General features: G+C 31.0%; 4 protein-coding genes across 4 annotated transcripts; 1 reads left to right on the forward strand and 3 right to left on the reverse strand.

Moving 5' to 3' along the window:
- Positions 1 to 4,724: 4,724 nt before the first annotated feature.
- LOC115721008 (auxin-induced protein 15A-like) lies at positions 4,725 to 6,027 on the reverse strand. The gene has a single exon (XM_030650233.2). The coding sequence runs from the start codon at positions 5,105 to 5,107 to the stop codon at positions 4,811 to 4,813; it is 297 nt and encodes a 98-aa protein (XP_030506093.2). The 5' UTR covers positions 5,108 to 6,027; the 3' UTR covers positions 4,725 to 4,810.
- Positions 6,028 to 6,703: 676 nt separating this feature from the next.
- On the reverse strand, positions 6,704 to 9,022 carry LOC115721012 (auxin-induced protein 15A-like). The gene has a single exon (XM_061109902.1). The coding sequence runs from the start codon at positions 8,883 to 8,885 to the stop codon at positions 8,589 to 8,591; it is 297 nt and encodes a 98-aa protein (XP_060965885.1). The 5' UTR covers positions 8,886 to 9,022; the 3' UTR covers positions 6,704 to 8,588.
- A 703-nt stretch (positions 9,023 to 9,725) lies between these two features.
- LOC115721006 (histone H3.2) lies at positions 9,726 to 10,385 on the reverse strand. The gene has a single exon (XM_030650230.2). The coding sequence runs from the start codon at positions 10,257 to 10,259 to the stop codon at positions 9,849 to 9,851; it is 411 nt and encodes a 136-aa protein (XP_030506090.1). The 5' UTR covers positions 10,260 to 10,385; the 3' UTR covers positions 9,726 to 9,848.
- A 1,878-nt stretch (positions 10,386 to 12,263) lies between these two features.
- LOC115721007 (uncharacterized) lies at positions 12,264 to 12,784 on the forward strand. Its single transcript, XM_030650231.2, has one exon. It carries the CDS (start codon positions 12,337 to 12,339, stop codon positions 12,580 to 12,582), a length of 246 nt encoding a protein of 81 aa, XP_030506091.1. The 5' UTR covers positions 12,264 to 12,336; the 3' UTR covers positions 12,583 to 12,784.
- The last annotated feature ends 232 nt before the right edge of the window (positions 12,785 to 13,016 follow it).

The raw sequence follows: 13,016 nt of genomic DNA on the forward strand, positions 1-13,016 counted from the left end.
CAGACATAGGGTTTTACTGATATGATAATCTACAACAAGAGTTTACTTGTATTTGGAGAAATACTATGTTCTTTCCGCAGCATTGGTTAAAGTAAAGCTCAAAGTTGGATGCATGGAGTATGCATCGGAAGGGACCGATATTGAACTTCGACTTAGATTTATTAAACTTACCGTAATATCTATTCAAGTCAATATCGCCTAGTTGATCCTAGATCAAATGATCTTAATCCTGATATGATTAGGCTCAATCTTGAAAGGCTATTCGTGTTCTTTGATTTGTTAGTTAAGCCTACTTTTAGGTCAGGGTGATACGTACATTTTGGGAACACGGTAGTGCAATTGAGTGGGAGCGCTATCATAAACATGGAATCTATAGCTTCTATCTGGCGAATAGTAAGCAAAGGATGATCTCCTTCGAGCTTGACCAAACGAACATAAATGGTGGAGTACTCATTTCACATTAGCTGAAATATCATTTATACGGGGTCAAGTGTTTTAAGGAATAAATACATTGTAGGGTGTAATCGGTAATTTAATCCCTTTACAAAGGTGTATCATTCATATAGAGGATCATTGATCACATTAGGATTATAACAATGGATAACTAATGATGTGTCTATATGGTGGAACATATAGAGCATTCTATATAACTGAGAGTGCAATTCTAAGTTCTATGCGTGGATTCAACGAAGAATTAATAAGTTAGTGAATTTTAGTGCTAAATTCTTGATCTACTTATTGGAAGCTCGGTTATATAGACCCATGGTCCCCCCACTAGTTGAGATAATATTGTTTGTAAGACTCATGTAATTGGTTTTGATTAATCAATTATAATTCACAAATTAGACTATGTCTATTTGTGAAATTTTCACTAAGTAAGGGCGAAATTGTAAAGAAAGAGTTAACAGGGGCATATTTGTTAATTATGATACTTTGTATGGTGCAATTAATAAATATGATAAATGACAATATTATTTAATAATTATTTATAGTTATTAAATAGTTAGAATTGGCATTTAAATGATTGAATTAGGAAATTGACATTTTTTGAGAAAATCAGATACAAAAGTGGTAAAATTGCAAAATTGCAAAAATCAAGGCCCAAATTCACCTAGCTCTAGTGGCCACTTATGTTATTTTTTAAATGATTTTTTTCATTATTTTAATGCCATATAATTCAAATCAAACCCTAGAGGAATGCTATAAATAGATAGTGAAGGCTTCAGGAAAATTACACTTTTTCTGAATCAGAAAAACCTGAGCCTCCACTCTCTTCTCTAGCCGCCACTCTCTCTCTCTTTTCTTCCTCAATATTTCGAACCTCTCTTAGTGATTAGAGTAGTGCCCACACACATCAAGCAATACCTCAATCATAGTGAGGAAGATTGTGAAGAAAGATCAATGACAAAGAAAGGAGATTCAAGATCAAAGATTCGGAAGAAGATCCGTGTTCGGATTCTTGATAATACTCTGCTACGAAAGGAATCAAGTGGTTAGAGATCGAACGAAGGAGTCATTATAATTCCGCTGCACCCAATGTAAGGTTTCTTAAACTTTATATGTGTTTAATTTATCGTTTTAGAAAGTTCATATTTAGGTTGTTAATAAACATACTTGTGAGTAGATCTAAGATCCTGGTAAAATAATTTCCAACACATACTACATCAACAATCTGAATTGAGATTGCTTGTACCGAATAACGGGCATCATTAAACCGTATTAACAACCGTTGATTAAAGATTTCATAACTTTAATATGTTGTTGACTATTTTATTTATGGCTAAGTAATCTTAATTTTCTGTACAATATAAGTCACAATCGTATATATGAATAAATATTTTTTTTATATTTATATATAAATTATTCAATATTAAATATTAATAATTTAACATTCAAGCATATATCAAAATGTTCAACTAATATTTATAATCAAAAATATATTTACAAGTTTTTTAAGGTATAAACTCTAACATAGTATATTTGGAGAGAGAACATTGAAGAGATTTATGATTCCTTTGGCATACTTGAACCACCCTTCATTTGATCAAGAGTTGTTGAGTCGAGCTGAAGAAGAATTTGGATTTGATCTCCAATGTAGACGGGCGGATAAAGTTACATGATACAATATATATTATAAGGTGATTCTACAATATGCACTCCCTTAAAAGATATGTATTAATGCACATTCTAATAAATTTTTTAGTCTAATTTTTTTTTCATATTCATGTATGTTATAACTATTTAAGATATTCTACAAAATTTTGAGAAATTTGAAATAATTTACAATATATATATGTGTGTGTGTTCCCATGTATAGCCCGCCAACTTGAAACCCGCCAACCCGCAACACGTGAACAAACAGGTTTTGGTTTCACTTTTTTTCACCCAAAATTCGTTCAACTCGCTCATATTTATATAAATTGGACATAAAGTATAAAGGTGGTAGGTATGCATGGGAATGACCTTACTTTTATTTTCGTTTAATAATTGAATTGGAGGAGCAATAATCTTTCTGGATTTTGCTTGAATGCATGCCTATCTTTAGTCTGAATGTACATTTAAAACAAAAATAGATCCCACTCACTCTCTATCACATTCACACATATATTTATATATATGTGTTCCCACGTATAGCCCATAGAATGTGTAAAGCAAGTACCTAGTTAACAAAAATCAAATCCAAACTTTAATTTTATTAACGATTTTTTTTTTTGCTGGTTAAGATTTAGATCCCCTCAACTTTGATATGTATAAAGTTTGTCTTTGAACTTTTTAAATCGTTAAAAAAAATTGAGTTATTGAGAATATTGGATTCAAGGACTTTTGTATCCAATTTCGTTCAATTTAACTGACATGACGATTGTCTATCTACTAAATCGTGTCCTTCGAACTTTGATATTTTAATCTTAAACTTTTTTATGTATCAAATTGTGTTCTCTGAACTTTCATTCACGTCAAATTTCTGTTAGTAAAATTGGATAATAATCTAAATCTAAGTTTGAGAAGAATTTTTAATGACCTAATAAATTTAGGAAACATAATTTAATACATATTAAAATAAAAGAGAAAAATCCTTGTTTTTTTTTTTTTTGATAAGAAAAGAATACTTTATTGATAAAACCACCATCCAACAACCGAAACTGCTCTAAAACAAGCAAACAACAAAAACTACAGTGTTTACAAAATCAAAATCAACCTTAGTCCTCTCTTTTAGAGAATCTCTATTGTTACTCAAACAAAAGCACTCACATGTTATTAATTTCTTTGAGTAAAAAAATTATTGAAAAATTTTATAATGCACTTCTAAAAAGAGTATTGCACCGATACACTCTTATATGTTTTGATTTTTTAAATTTTTTTTATAGTCATGTATGTTGTAGTTATTTAACACATTCTACAAAATTTTGAGAAATTCAAAAAAAATTAAAGCACCAGAAACAGGATTTAAACAATGTTGTACGTGTGACTCTTTTATTTTATGCATGTGTAAAATAGAATGTTTGAATAGTGCTTTTTATATTGTAAATTATTTTGAATCTCTTAAAATTTTGCAAGATATGTTAAGTAACTATAAGGTACATGACTATGAAAAAATAAACTAAAAAATTCGCCTGGATGCCGAAATAAATAAGGAGTATCCAATGCACTCATTTTTAGAGAGTGCATTATAAAAACACCCAAAATTATATAACTAATATTTCTCATTAATAAGAATTTAAAAATATAAATGTACATTTGTTGGTTTGATCAGTTATGTGATAAACATATTAAATATATTTTATAAAAAATCCTGTCTATAACTACTCATCCATCAGCTGTCCTCTCGTGAATCAGTGCGGTTTTACGAAGCATCTAAGCATAGTTAACTCGTATCAAAATAAAATTTTTGTTTGGGCTCATTGACAAGAATCATGAACTTCTATCTTAAAAATCAATTGGTGATAAGTGGAGTAACTCATATTCTTATATCAATATTCTCTCTTAAGATGATAGTTATTTTTTTCTTCACTAATCTTAGAACCATATCAGAGTGAATAGGGTCACCATCTTTAAAGGTGTTGATAGAATGTCCGCAAGGAATACAACTCTGATACCATAACAAGAATATTAAGATTTTATCTTAAAACTAATTGGCTATATAATTTTTTTTTTTCACCACAAGTCAAAACGAGAAATGGATTTACTTGTACTTCTCTTGTAAGAAAACTCGACACTGTGCTTAATCGTGAGTAACATGGATACATCACTAACAAAACTTACTATTATTTTAAAAACATTTTCACAGATAGTGTGAATCAAATACCTTGAAATACCTTTCCTTGGGGACAATATGTTCCCAAGAATGATTCCAAAGAAATATATTGCAAATTTTTTTCCATAAAGTTTTATTGGATTGGAACCTTTTCCTACCCCTAAATTGGTACTTGTCCATGCTCTTGGTCTACGTTTCTTGTTATATTTGATTCTCATGGTCTAGTCCCTACAATGAAAATTTAACTCAAGTGGTGCATACTTATACTTGAGTTAGTACACATAAGTCATTATTAGTGAAATTTGTGATACACTAATATTTATGTCTTAGTTGATTCTAAATTCTTCTCAAATAAAAGCCAGAGACATTGATTAGCAGCAAGAAAAATGGAATTAATTCAACTCAAAAGTGAACAAGTGTTAATCAAATGAGTCATTTCTATTTATTAGTTTCTCAACTACTCAAAAAAATTCCTTTTCTTTGTAAGAAAAAGGTTGAAAGTATATGATCTACAAAATTGTTTTCTATGAATCTATGTCAGTACTACAAATAACATCATCAGTTCAACTGAGATGTGATATCATTAAAGAAGTCTTCACTGCAAGGAATTGTGAGTCCACCCATTGGATGGTCATATCCGAATTCTTGTTCAGTCATACTAAGCAAGTCTTGAAATGAAGGCTCATTTAGATACGAAAGAGGTACTACATGACGCTTCTTCTGATCTTCTCCAACATAGACTGCAAAGTAGCCTTTTGGAATGGTTGAACACTTCAAAGTTGCTTCTTTGATGCCTGAAAGCGATCTTCGAAGAGCCTTCTTACCCTGAACAAAACGAGTCAATCCAAATGCCATGTTGATATTACTATGTATGATTTTTCTTTAGAAGAATTGTATTAGATTCACAACAATATTTTGTAGTAGAGAATGTGAGGACTTGATGATTTAGTTATGTGGTTATGTAGCCTTATATAGATGGATGGAGTATTGGAATGCATCCATATCTAATAAGGCCTCTAAATAAGTGGTTCTGAAGAGACTTGGGAAGGTTTGACATGTGTGCAAGAGACATAAAGCATTTGAAGTTCACATGGCTTTGTCTTCCAAGTCATATATTAGAGTTTGATACGTTTATACATGTGATCTGTTTAAGTTCTAACCATTAAGAAAAGAAAATAACAACAATAGAGCCCACTTGTGTAATAAGATTTGCAACAAGGAAAAATCATTGTATAATACATGTATGATGAACTAGCTCACCATCTATTTTTTGTTTTTGCTTTTTTCTTTCTTTCTTTATTTTTTAGCCTCCTTAACCTATAAAGACAATACCATATGTGATTGTTCAAGGACTATATATGCTTCTTACTTGGCTCTTTAGTGTTCACTATTCATTTGGACAAAGAAATACATACACAACACACCAAATCAAATCCTAGAAAGGACATTAATTTTATAGAAATAACATAATTGGGTAGCAAGAAAAAGACACATTCATCCATCTTATTTCTCAGTTGAATGACAAACAATTTAAATATTTGTCCTTAGAAGGATGGCCAAAAGGAAATGTTTTCAAGAATGATATAAATGGATGCTATTGCATTTCTTTTCCTTGAATGGATTATTTGATTGATGTCATTTCCTCTTCTAGACTCTGGCATAGCCATTTTCTTATTCTATGATAAGATCAGAAGCTCAATATTGCATATAAAGAACTTGATTTCTAATTCTTCTTTAGTGCTGCTATTAACAATTCAGTAAACTGAGAGATATCATCTCTGCAAAGAACTGTATTTATATACATGAATTCTTCTTCTTTCATATTTAGTAAATCTTCAGACAAATGTACCATATAACTATTCTTTTGATCTCTTCTTCAAAATAGAGAGCAAAGTTGCCTATTGGAATGTTTGTAGTCTCAACATTGGAAAGTGACCTCAAATCAGACATGATTTCATTCATAGAGTAGAGAATGTAATAACTTGATGATTGAGTTTTGTGGTAATGTGCATGTATATATAGATGAAGGATTCTGTGGCATACTTAGGCAATTGGGTTGGTTTGGTATTTGCAAAGAAACATAAGTATTTGAGTCTTCACATGGATTTGTCTTGTGACTCACACATGATGAATACTTAATTATTGTGACTGTGACATATGTATAGACATCACCAGGTGAACAAACTACAAGGGTACCCCACTTGATGCAAAATATTGCAGAAAAGATAAACCGTTTTGGAACATATTTGATCATGACCTAATGGATCCTTCAACTAACAATTTTTCTCTTCTCATGTGGCTTTCAAATAATTAGGAAAGACACAACCATGTGATTTCCCAAAGATTAAGTCACTCACTAGAGCCCATCTCATTAATTGACTCTTTAGTCTCCACCATTCATTTCCACACAACACATTGATTATATATACTCTTAAGATTGGGTTCTTCAACATCTCAACTCCTCACAACTCCAAGTACTAGAGTTTTCTTTTTGAGTACTTTGAGAGTTCTTCTTCTACATTTAGAGACTTCAGCAATCATGGGTTTTCGTTTTCCCGGTGTAGTTCAAGCCAAGCAACTTATTCAGAGGCCTTTTTCAAGTGCAAAAGATGTTCCAAAAGGGTATTTGGCAGTTTATGTAGGGAAGAACAAAATGACAAGATTTGTGATCCCCGTATCATACTTGAACCATTCTTCATTCCAAGAATTGCTGTGTCAAGCTGAAGAAGAATTCGGATTCGATCATCCAATGGGAGCTCTAACAATTCCCTGCAGTGAAGATGCTTTTATCAATCTTGTTTCTAGCTTAAATGTCTGATGATGAGTATAGATTGATGATAACTACTAACACAAATGATTGTTACAATTTTGTAAATGGTAAAGAATGTCAATACCATTACCATGTAAATATTTTTCCTTGAGGACTGAAATGAAAATGTCCTTGAGAATGATACAAATGAAAATACTAAAGCTTTTCTTCAATATATTGTTTTATTTGTGTTAAATTCTTTAAATTAAGATCTAGAATCTCTGGCCTTCTTATTGATCTGCAAAATAGTATTTAGAATGTATATTTTTGGATTAGTTTTAAAACAAACAATTGATATACAGATAGCATTGACTGAATAGCAACTGGTATAATGAAAAAATGTGTAAAAAAACAAGTGAAGAAAACTTACCTTGAATCCATTGAAGCGTGTATCAATGTGTTTAAATCTTAGGCCACTCTTCTCCTTCTTTATCATACCATTTTTTAACAAAGGACATTGATAGAGTAATCTTTCAGCTATTTCCCAAAATAAATACAATTTATCAAATGATCTTTATTCTGAAAAACAATCATGAAGTTACAATATGGAGCTTTCAAGAGGTTCGTCTCTCCAAATTCCCAATCTTTTGAGAGGATTAGTCTCTCCACAAAGAGTCTGCTCTTATCTAATTCCAAGCTAATCTAAGTGAGGTTGCTTCCTCTCTATTTATAAACATTGGTCTTAAAAAGACTTAGGCCAACTAGAATTACAATTGGACTAATAAAATTAAAACACTAAGACAACTCGGTCTATGTACATAAAAGACTATAAGTATTTCATTTAATCATTTTGTGCTGCACAAGATAAGCCTTAGGCTTATCAGACATGATAAACGAGAAAACGAAGTAGGCAGCCCTTTTTCTGGCAAGGACCTCGGTCTTTTACAGAAAACTAAAAACAAGGGATGTATGGGAAATAAGTTGTTGTAAGGCCTTACATAAACAGAGAAACTTCCTATTTGAGTGTCATCCCCCCCAGTCTAAAAGCGACTCAAATACTTGACAGTTAACAAAATTGTTGTGTTCTTGGGAGTAGAGGGAATATTTGACCTTCTTGCATAGCTTCATTACTACATGACCAATCTTTACATACCAACATATTTCCAATCCTTAACCTTTGTGATAAAACTCATCACCTATAGAGATCACACTATCACATCCATCAATAATGAATGAAAGCTTTGAGAAAGGCTAGGTTGAGACTTGAGTATTAACAAAGTGATGATACTTTATTCATCTCAGTTATAAATTTACATTTATGAGTAATGTGAAAGTGATGTTTCTGATTCTAAGTTATTCAAAAATAAAGGGCAGATAGCTTTGAAATTGACAAAGAGAAAGATATTGATTAGAAAAAGAAAAATGGAATTCAACCATAGAGACAACAAGAGTGTTAATCAAATGACCAGTAATTTCTCAACTAGTCAAAAAAAATCCCTTTCTTTTCCAAGAAAAAGGGTGAAATTGTATATAATCTACAAATTTGTTATATGTGAATTTCTATGTCAGTGCTACAAATTACAATTATCAGTTCAACTGAGAAGTGATATCATTGAAGATGTCTTCAGTGCAAGGAATTGTGAGTCCGCGCATAGGATGCTCATACCCGAATTCTTGTTCAGCCATACTAAGCAAGTCTTGAAATGAAGGCTCATTTAGGTAGGAAAGAGGTACTACATGACGCTTCTTCTGATCTTCTCCAACATAGACTGCAAAGTAGCCTTTTGGAATGCTTGAACACTTCAAAGTTGCTTCTTTGATGCCTGAAAGCGATCTTCGAAGAGCCTTCTTACCCTGAACAAAACGAGTCAATCCAAATGCCATGTTGATATTCCTTTGTATGATTTTTGTTTAGAAGAAGTATTAGAGTAATTCAAAACAATATTTTGTATTAGAGAATGTGAGGACTTGATGATTTGGTTATGTGGTTATGTAGCCTTATATAGAAGAATGGAGTGTTTGAATGCATACATAGCCAATAAGTGGTTCTTAAGACATTTGGGAAGCTTTGACAAATTTGCAAGAGACATAAACATAAGCATTTGAAGTTCACATGGCTTTGTCTTCCAACTCATACATAAAACTATAGCTGTAATAGAGCCCACTTGTGCCATAAGATTTGCAACAAAGATAAACAAGTGTGAAACATATATAATGAAATAGCTTATCATCCATGTGATTGCTGAAGAACTATGCTTCTTACTAGACCCCATCCAAGTCCCAACCAACTACTAGACTCTTTAGTTTTCACTATTCATTTGGATAAAGAAATACATAGCTATATATACTTACACGAAATCATAGCTTAGCAACATTGATTTTATAGAAACTACATGTCCCACCCTACTATAACCAATTGAAACCAGCTCCATATTAAAGTGTCTTTATTAAGTTGTATTGTAACATTCAACTAACAAATTATGCTCAATACATTTATAAAATGAAAATGCATTTGAGTTTTATAGTTCACTCTTTTATTAGAACAAATGATTGTAAACAAAGCTAAAGTGATTTATTTCATTCTTTTTCTCTATTTCCAAATAGAGATAATTTTAATAATATTGCAAGAATTTCAAACTTTGGTATATCCAAGATTTTTAAAGATTGAATTTTTATAACATAAAATGGTGCAAAAAGATTGCTTTGTGTAAATAAAATCACAAATTCTTGAAATGACTAATATTTCATTAATTAGATCAAACAGTAAGAAGAGAAGCTAACAACCCAATTAGTCATAATATAAATGTTTACAGAAGAAAAGAGGAACGAGTAAAATGTGTTGAAACCCTAAGCTCTCTCGCCTCTGATCCTACGAGCCAACTGAATATCCTTAGGCATGATGGTGACTCTCTTAGCGTGAATGGCGCACAGATTGGTGTCTTCGAAGAGACCCACCAAGTAAGCCTCCGCAGCCTCTTGAAGAGCAGAAACGGCACTCGACTGGAATCGAAGATCGGTCTTGAAGTCCTGAGCGATTTCCCTCACCAATCTCTGGAACGGAAGCTTTCGGATCAAAAGCTCAGTGCTCTTCTGGTACTTTCTGATCTCCCTAAGGGCCACAGTTCCGGGCCTGAAACGATGTGGCTTCTTCACTCCTCCGGTGGCGGGAGCCGACTTCCTTGCTGCCTTGGTCGCCAGTTGCTTCCTTGGAGCCTTTCCTCCGGTGGACTTTCTTGCTGTCTGCTTGGTACGAGCCATTGAGAAAGGAAATGTAGTTGCTTTTGTTGTTTGTTTCTCGGGAAATTGATGGAAAATGGTTTGAAGGGAATATTGGATTTGAGTTGGATTTTATAGTAGATGTGAAATGAGAAGCGGGAGTGTTGTAATCCGCTTTGCGAGTTATGAGAATGAATTTTGAGCGTTGATGTATTCTCAATCAACGGTGGAGATTCAATTTACTGTCTTCACGCGGATCGTCGAATTGGCGGTTCTTCAAATATTTGATTTGGGGACTGAGAAAAGGAAAAGGAGGGAGGGAGCCACATCTCAATGGACAATGATGTCATGTGAAAATGTACTAATGATTTTTTTTTTTTTTTTGAAAGGGCTATAATACTAATTTTTATTTGGGTTAATTTCACAAATGCACAAAAATAACAAAAATACGGTTTCACGGAATTTTAAATATTTTTTACGATTTTTTTGATTTTATTTACATAAAATACGGTCTTTTTATGTTGAAATTTTGTTCATTTGTTGTTAATTTTTTGTTATATATATATATGTTATTTTTTGTTGTTTTTTTGTTGTTATTTTGATGTTACTTTTATATTCTTTAAACATAAATATATAAATATTTAACAAAAAATAGTGCCTTATGTAATTATTCCTTTTTATTTAGGGATAATTTCAAATATATAAAAATAACCAAAAAAAATTACAAAAATACGGTTTCACAGAATTTTAATTTTGATTTTATTTACAAAAAATACGGTCTGTTTATGTTGTATTCATATTAATTTGTTGTTGATTTTTTGTTATTGTTTTCATGTAATTTAGATGTTATTTTCATGTTACTTTTATGTAATTTTTTCGTTATTTTCGTATTATTTTTACGGAAAACCGTAATTAAAATGTAAAGAAAATTCATTAAGTAAATTTAACTATAAATATTAATTTTAAAAATATCAAACCTATATATGTAACACTTCTTAAAGGGTATTACTCATGAATAGTTACTAAGCAAATTTAACTATAAATATTAATTTTAAAAATATCAAACCATCGAATTTTGATCTAATAACGAATAATGAAATCACAAATTTGAATTTATATGCTTAATTTAACTACTTAATTAAAAAATATATCAAAAAATATCTCTTTTTACACTATATCAAAAATATGTTCATACAAAAATATTTAAGTCAAACTTAACTTTTTCTTTTCTTATTTTTCTTGCTAAAAAACTTTTTTTTTAAAAAAATTTTTTTTTACCAATGGAACAATCTCAGCCCATATAATATAGAAATGAGAGATTTTTTTAGTTAGATAAAGAAATTAAGCATAAAAACTCAAAATTTTCTAAATTTATCCAATCATGGGTAATACCCATTATATATATTTATATTGAGTAATGTTAAAGGACACCAGTGGTGGTGTATTGCATCATTTTATGTGTCAATATCGCTATTGGTTAGTTAAGTATCGAGTCTCATATAATTTAATATAATAACTATTAGGGAGTATCGCTAGCCAATCGTAACTTGACATGTCGAGAAGGTGGTAAGACTAATATCAATTCTCATTTATATTATATAGAGCTGTTGTTTTCCAACTTTCATACTTTCAAATCCAGAATCCTTGTATTTACATCAACTTGCAATCTCTCTCTCTGTCTCATATTTATGTTAAAAAACAAAATCTGTTTTAAGGGAGAGTGTTTAGTTTTATCTTTCATTTCATTTTAACTAGTCAAAAAATATTCCTTTTCCTTTCCAAGAAAAAGCCATCAATGAGTTTTGGTCAAATCTAGTTAGCTACTCGACAATTCTAGAACCCAATCAAATTACATCTCCTCCTCCACACGGCGTTATATTACTTTAATAATTACACTTTTTTCTTTGACATTATCTATTTCGACAATTCCAATCTTCTAGACTAAGAAAAAGAAGAAAACTCAAAAAGTCAAAAGGGCATTCTTGTCAACCAAAAAAATTAACCTTCTAAACGTGTTTGTTCTAAAATGCTATATATATATATAAGGCTTTCATCACTTAACATTATTACAAAGAACCATAAAACCAAAGCATTTGTATTACAGAAAATATTCACAATAATGGAAAAGTCATCAGAAACCTCATGGGCGGATCAGTGGGACTACAACCCAGACCCGATTCATGAACCCAAGAAGACCCGAGGATCCGGATCCGGATCCGGGGCTAACTACAAGCAAAAGGTTGGAGAAGGGTTCGTCAAAACGAAGGCGGTTGCTTCGAGTGGGGTAAAGAAAGTTAAAGAAGGCACATCACTTGGATTTCATTGGATCAAAAATAAGTATCAAAAGACCACACAAAAGCATTAATTAATAATACCATATGTTTTTTTCTTTTCTTTTTTTTGATTAATTGATTCTTGGTATACATGTTGTGTATATGATATATAGTTATATATTACATTATTATAGTAATTAATTTATTGTTTTTTTTTTCATTGGTTACTTGTATTGTATTGTATGTATTATGTATAGTGAATAAGATGTTCCTCCATTGGGTTGATATATAAAATATTTAGAGTTGTCAAAAATATTTAGTAGTATATAATGCATAGCTATTTAATGCTTATAAGATAAGTGGTTCTCAAGACATTTGATAAGGTTTGACAAATTTCAGCATTAAAAAATTATTTTTAGACCCTTATATTAAAAAAAAATATAGTATTTTTGAAAATTAGTAATAAAAATATATAATTTTATAAGAAGGAAAAAAAAAAATTGAGCCCTTAGGCTAGGTGAACCCT

This window comes from Cannabis sativa, chromosome 2 (assembly GCF_029168945.1).
Source record: "Cannabis sativa cultivar Pink pepper isolate KNU-18-1 chromosome 2, ASM2916894v1, whole genome shotgun sequence".
NCBI classification, from domain to species: Eukaryota; Viridiplantae; Streptophyta; class Magnoliopsida; order Rosales; family Cannabaceae; genus Cannabis; species Cannabis sativa.

What these genes read in the sequence shown, in the direction of transcription:
- LOC115721008 (XM_030650233.2), bottom strand. Translation starts at nt 5,107, where the DNA reads ATGGCATTTGGATTGACTCGTTTTGTTCAGGGTAAGAAGGCTCTTCGA.
- LOC115721006 (XM_030650230.2), bottom strand. Translation starts at nt 10,259, where the DNA reads ATGGCTCGTACCAAGCAGACAGCAAGAAAGTCCACCGGAGGAAAGGCT.
- LOC115721007 (XM_030650231.2), top strand. Translation starts at nt 12,337, where the DNA reads ATGGAAAAGTCATCAGAAACCTCATGGGCGGATCAGTGGGACTACAAC.
- LOC115721012 (XM_061109902.1), bottom strand. Translation starts at nt 8,885, where the DNA reads ATGGCATTTGGATTGACTCGTTTTGTTCAGGGTAAGAAGGCTCTTCGA.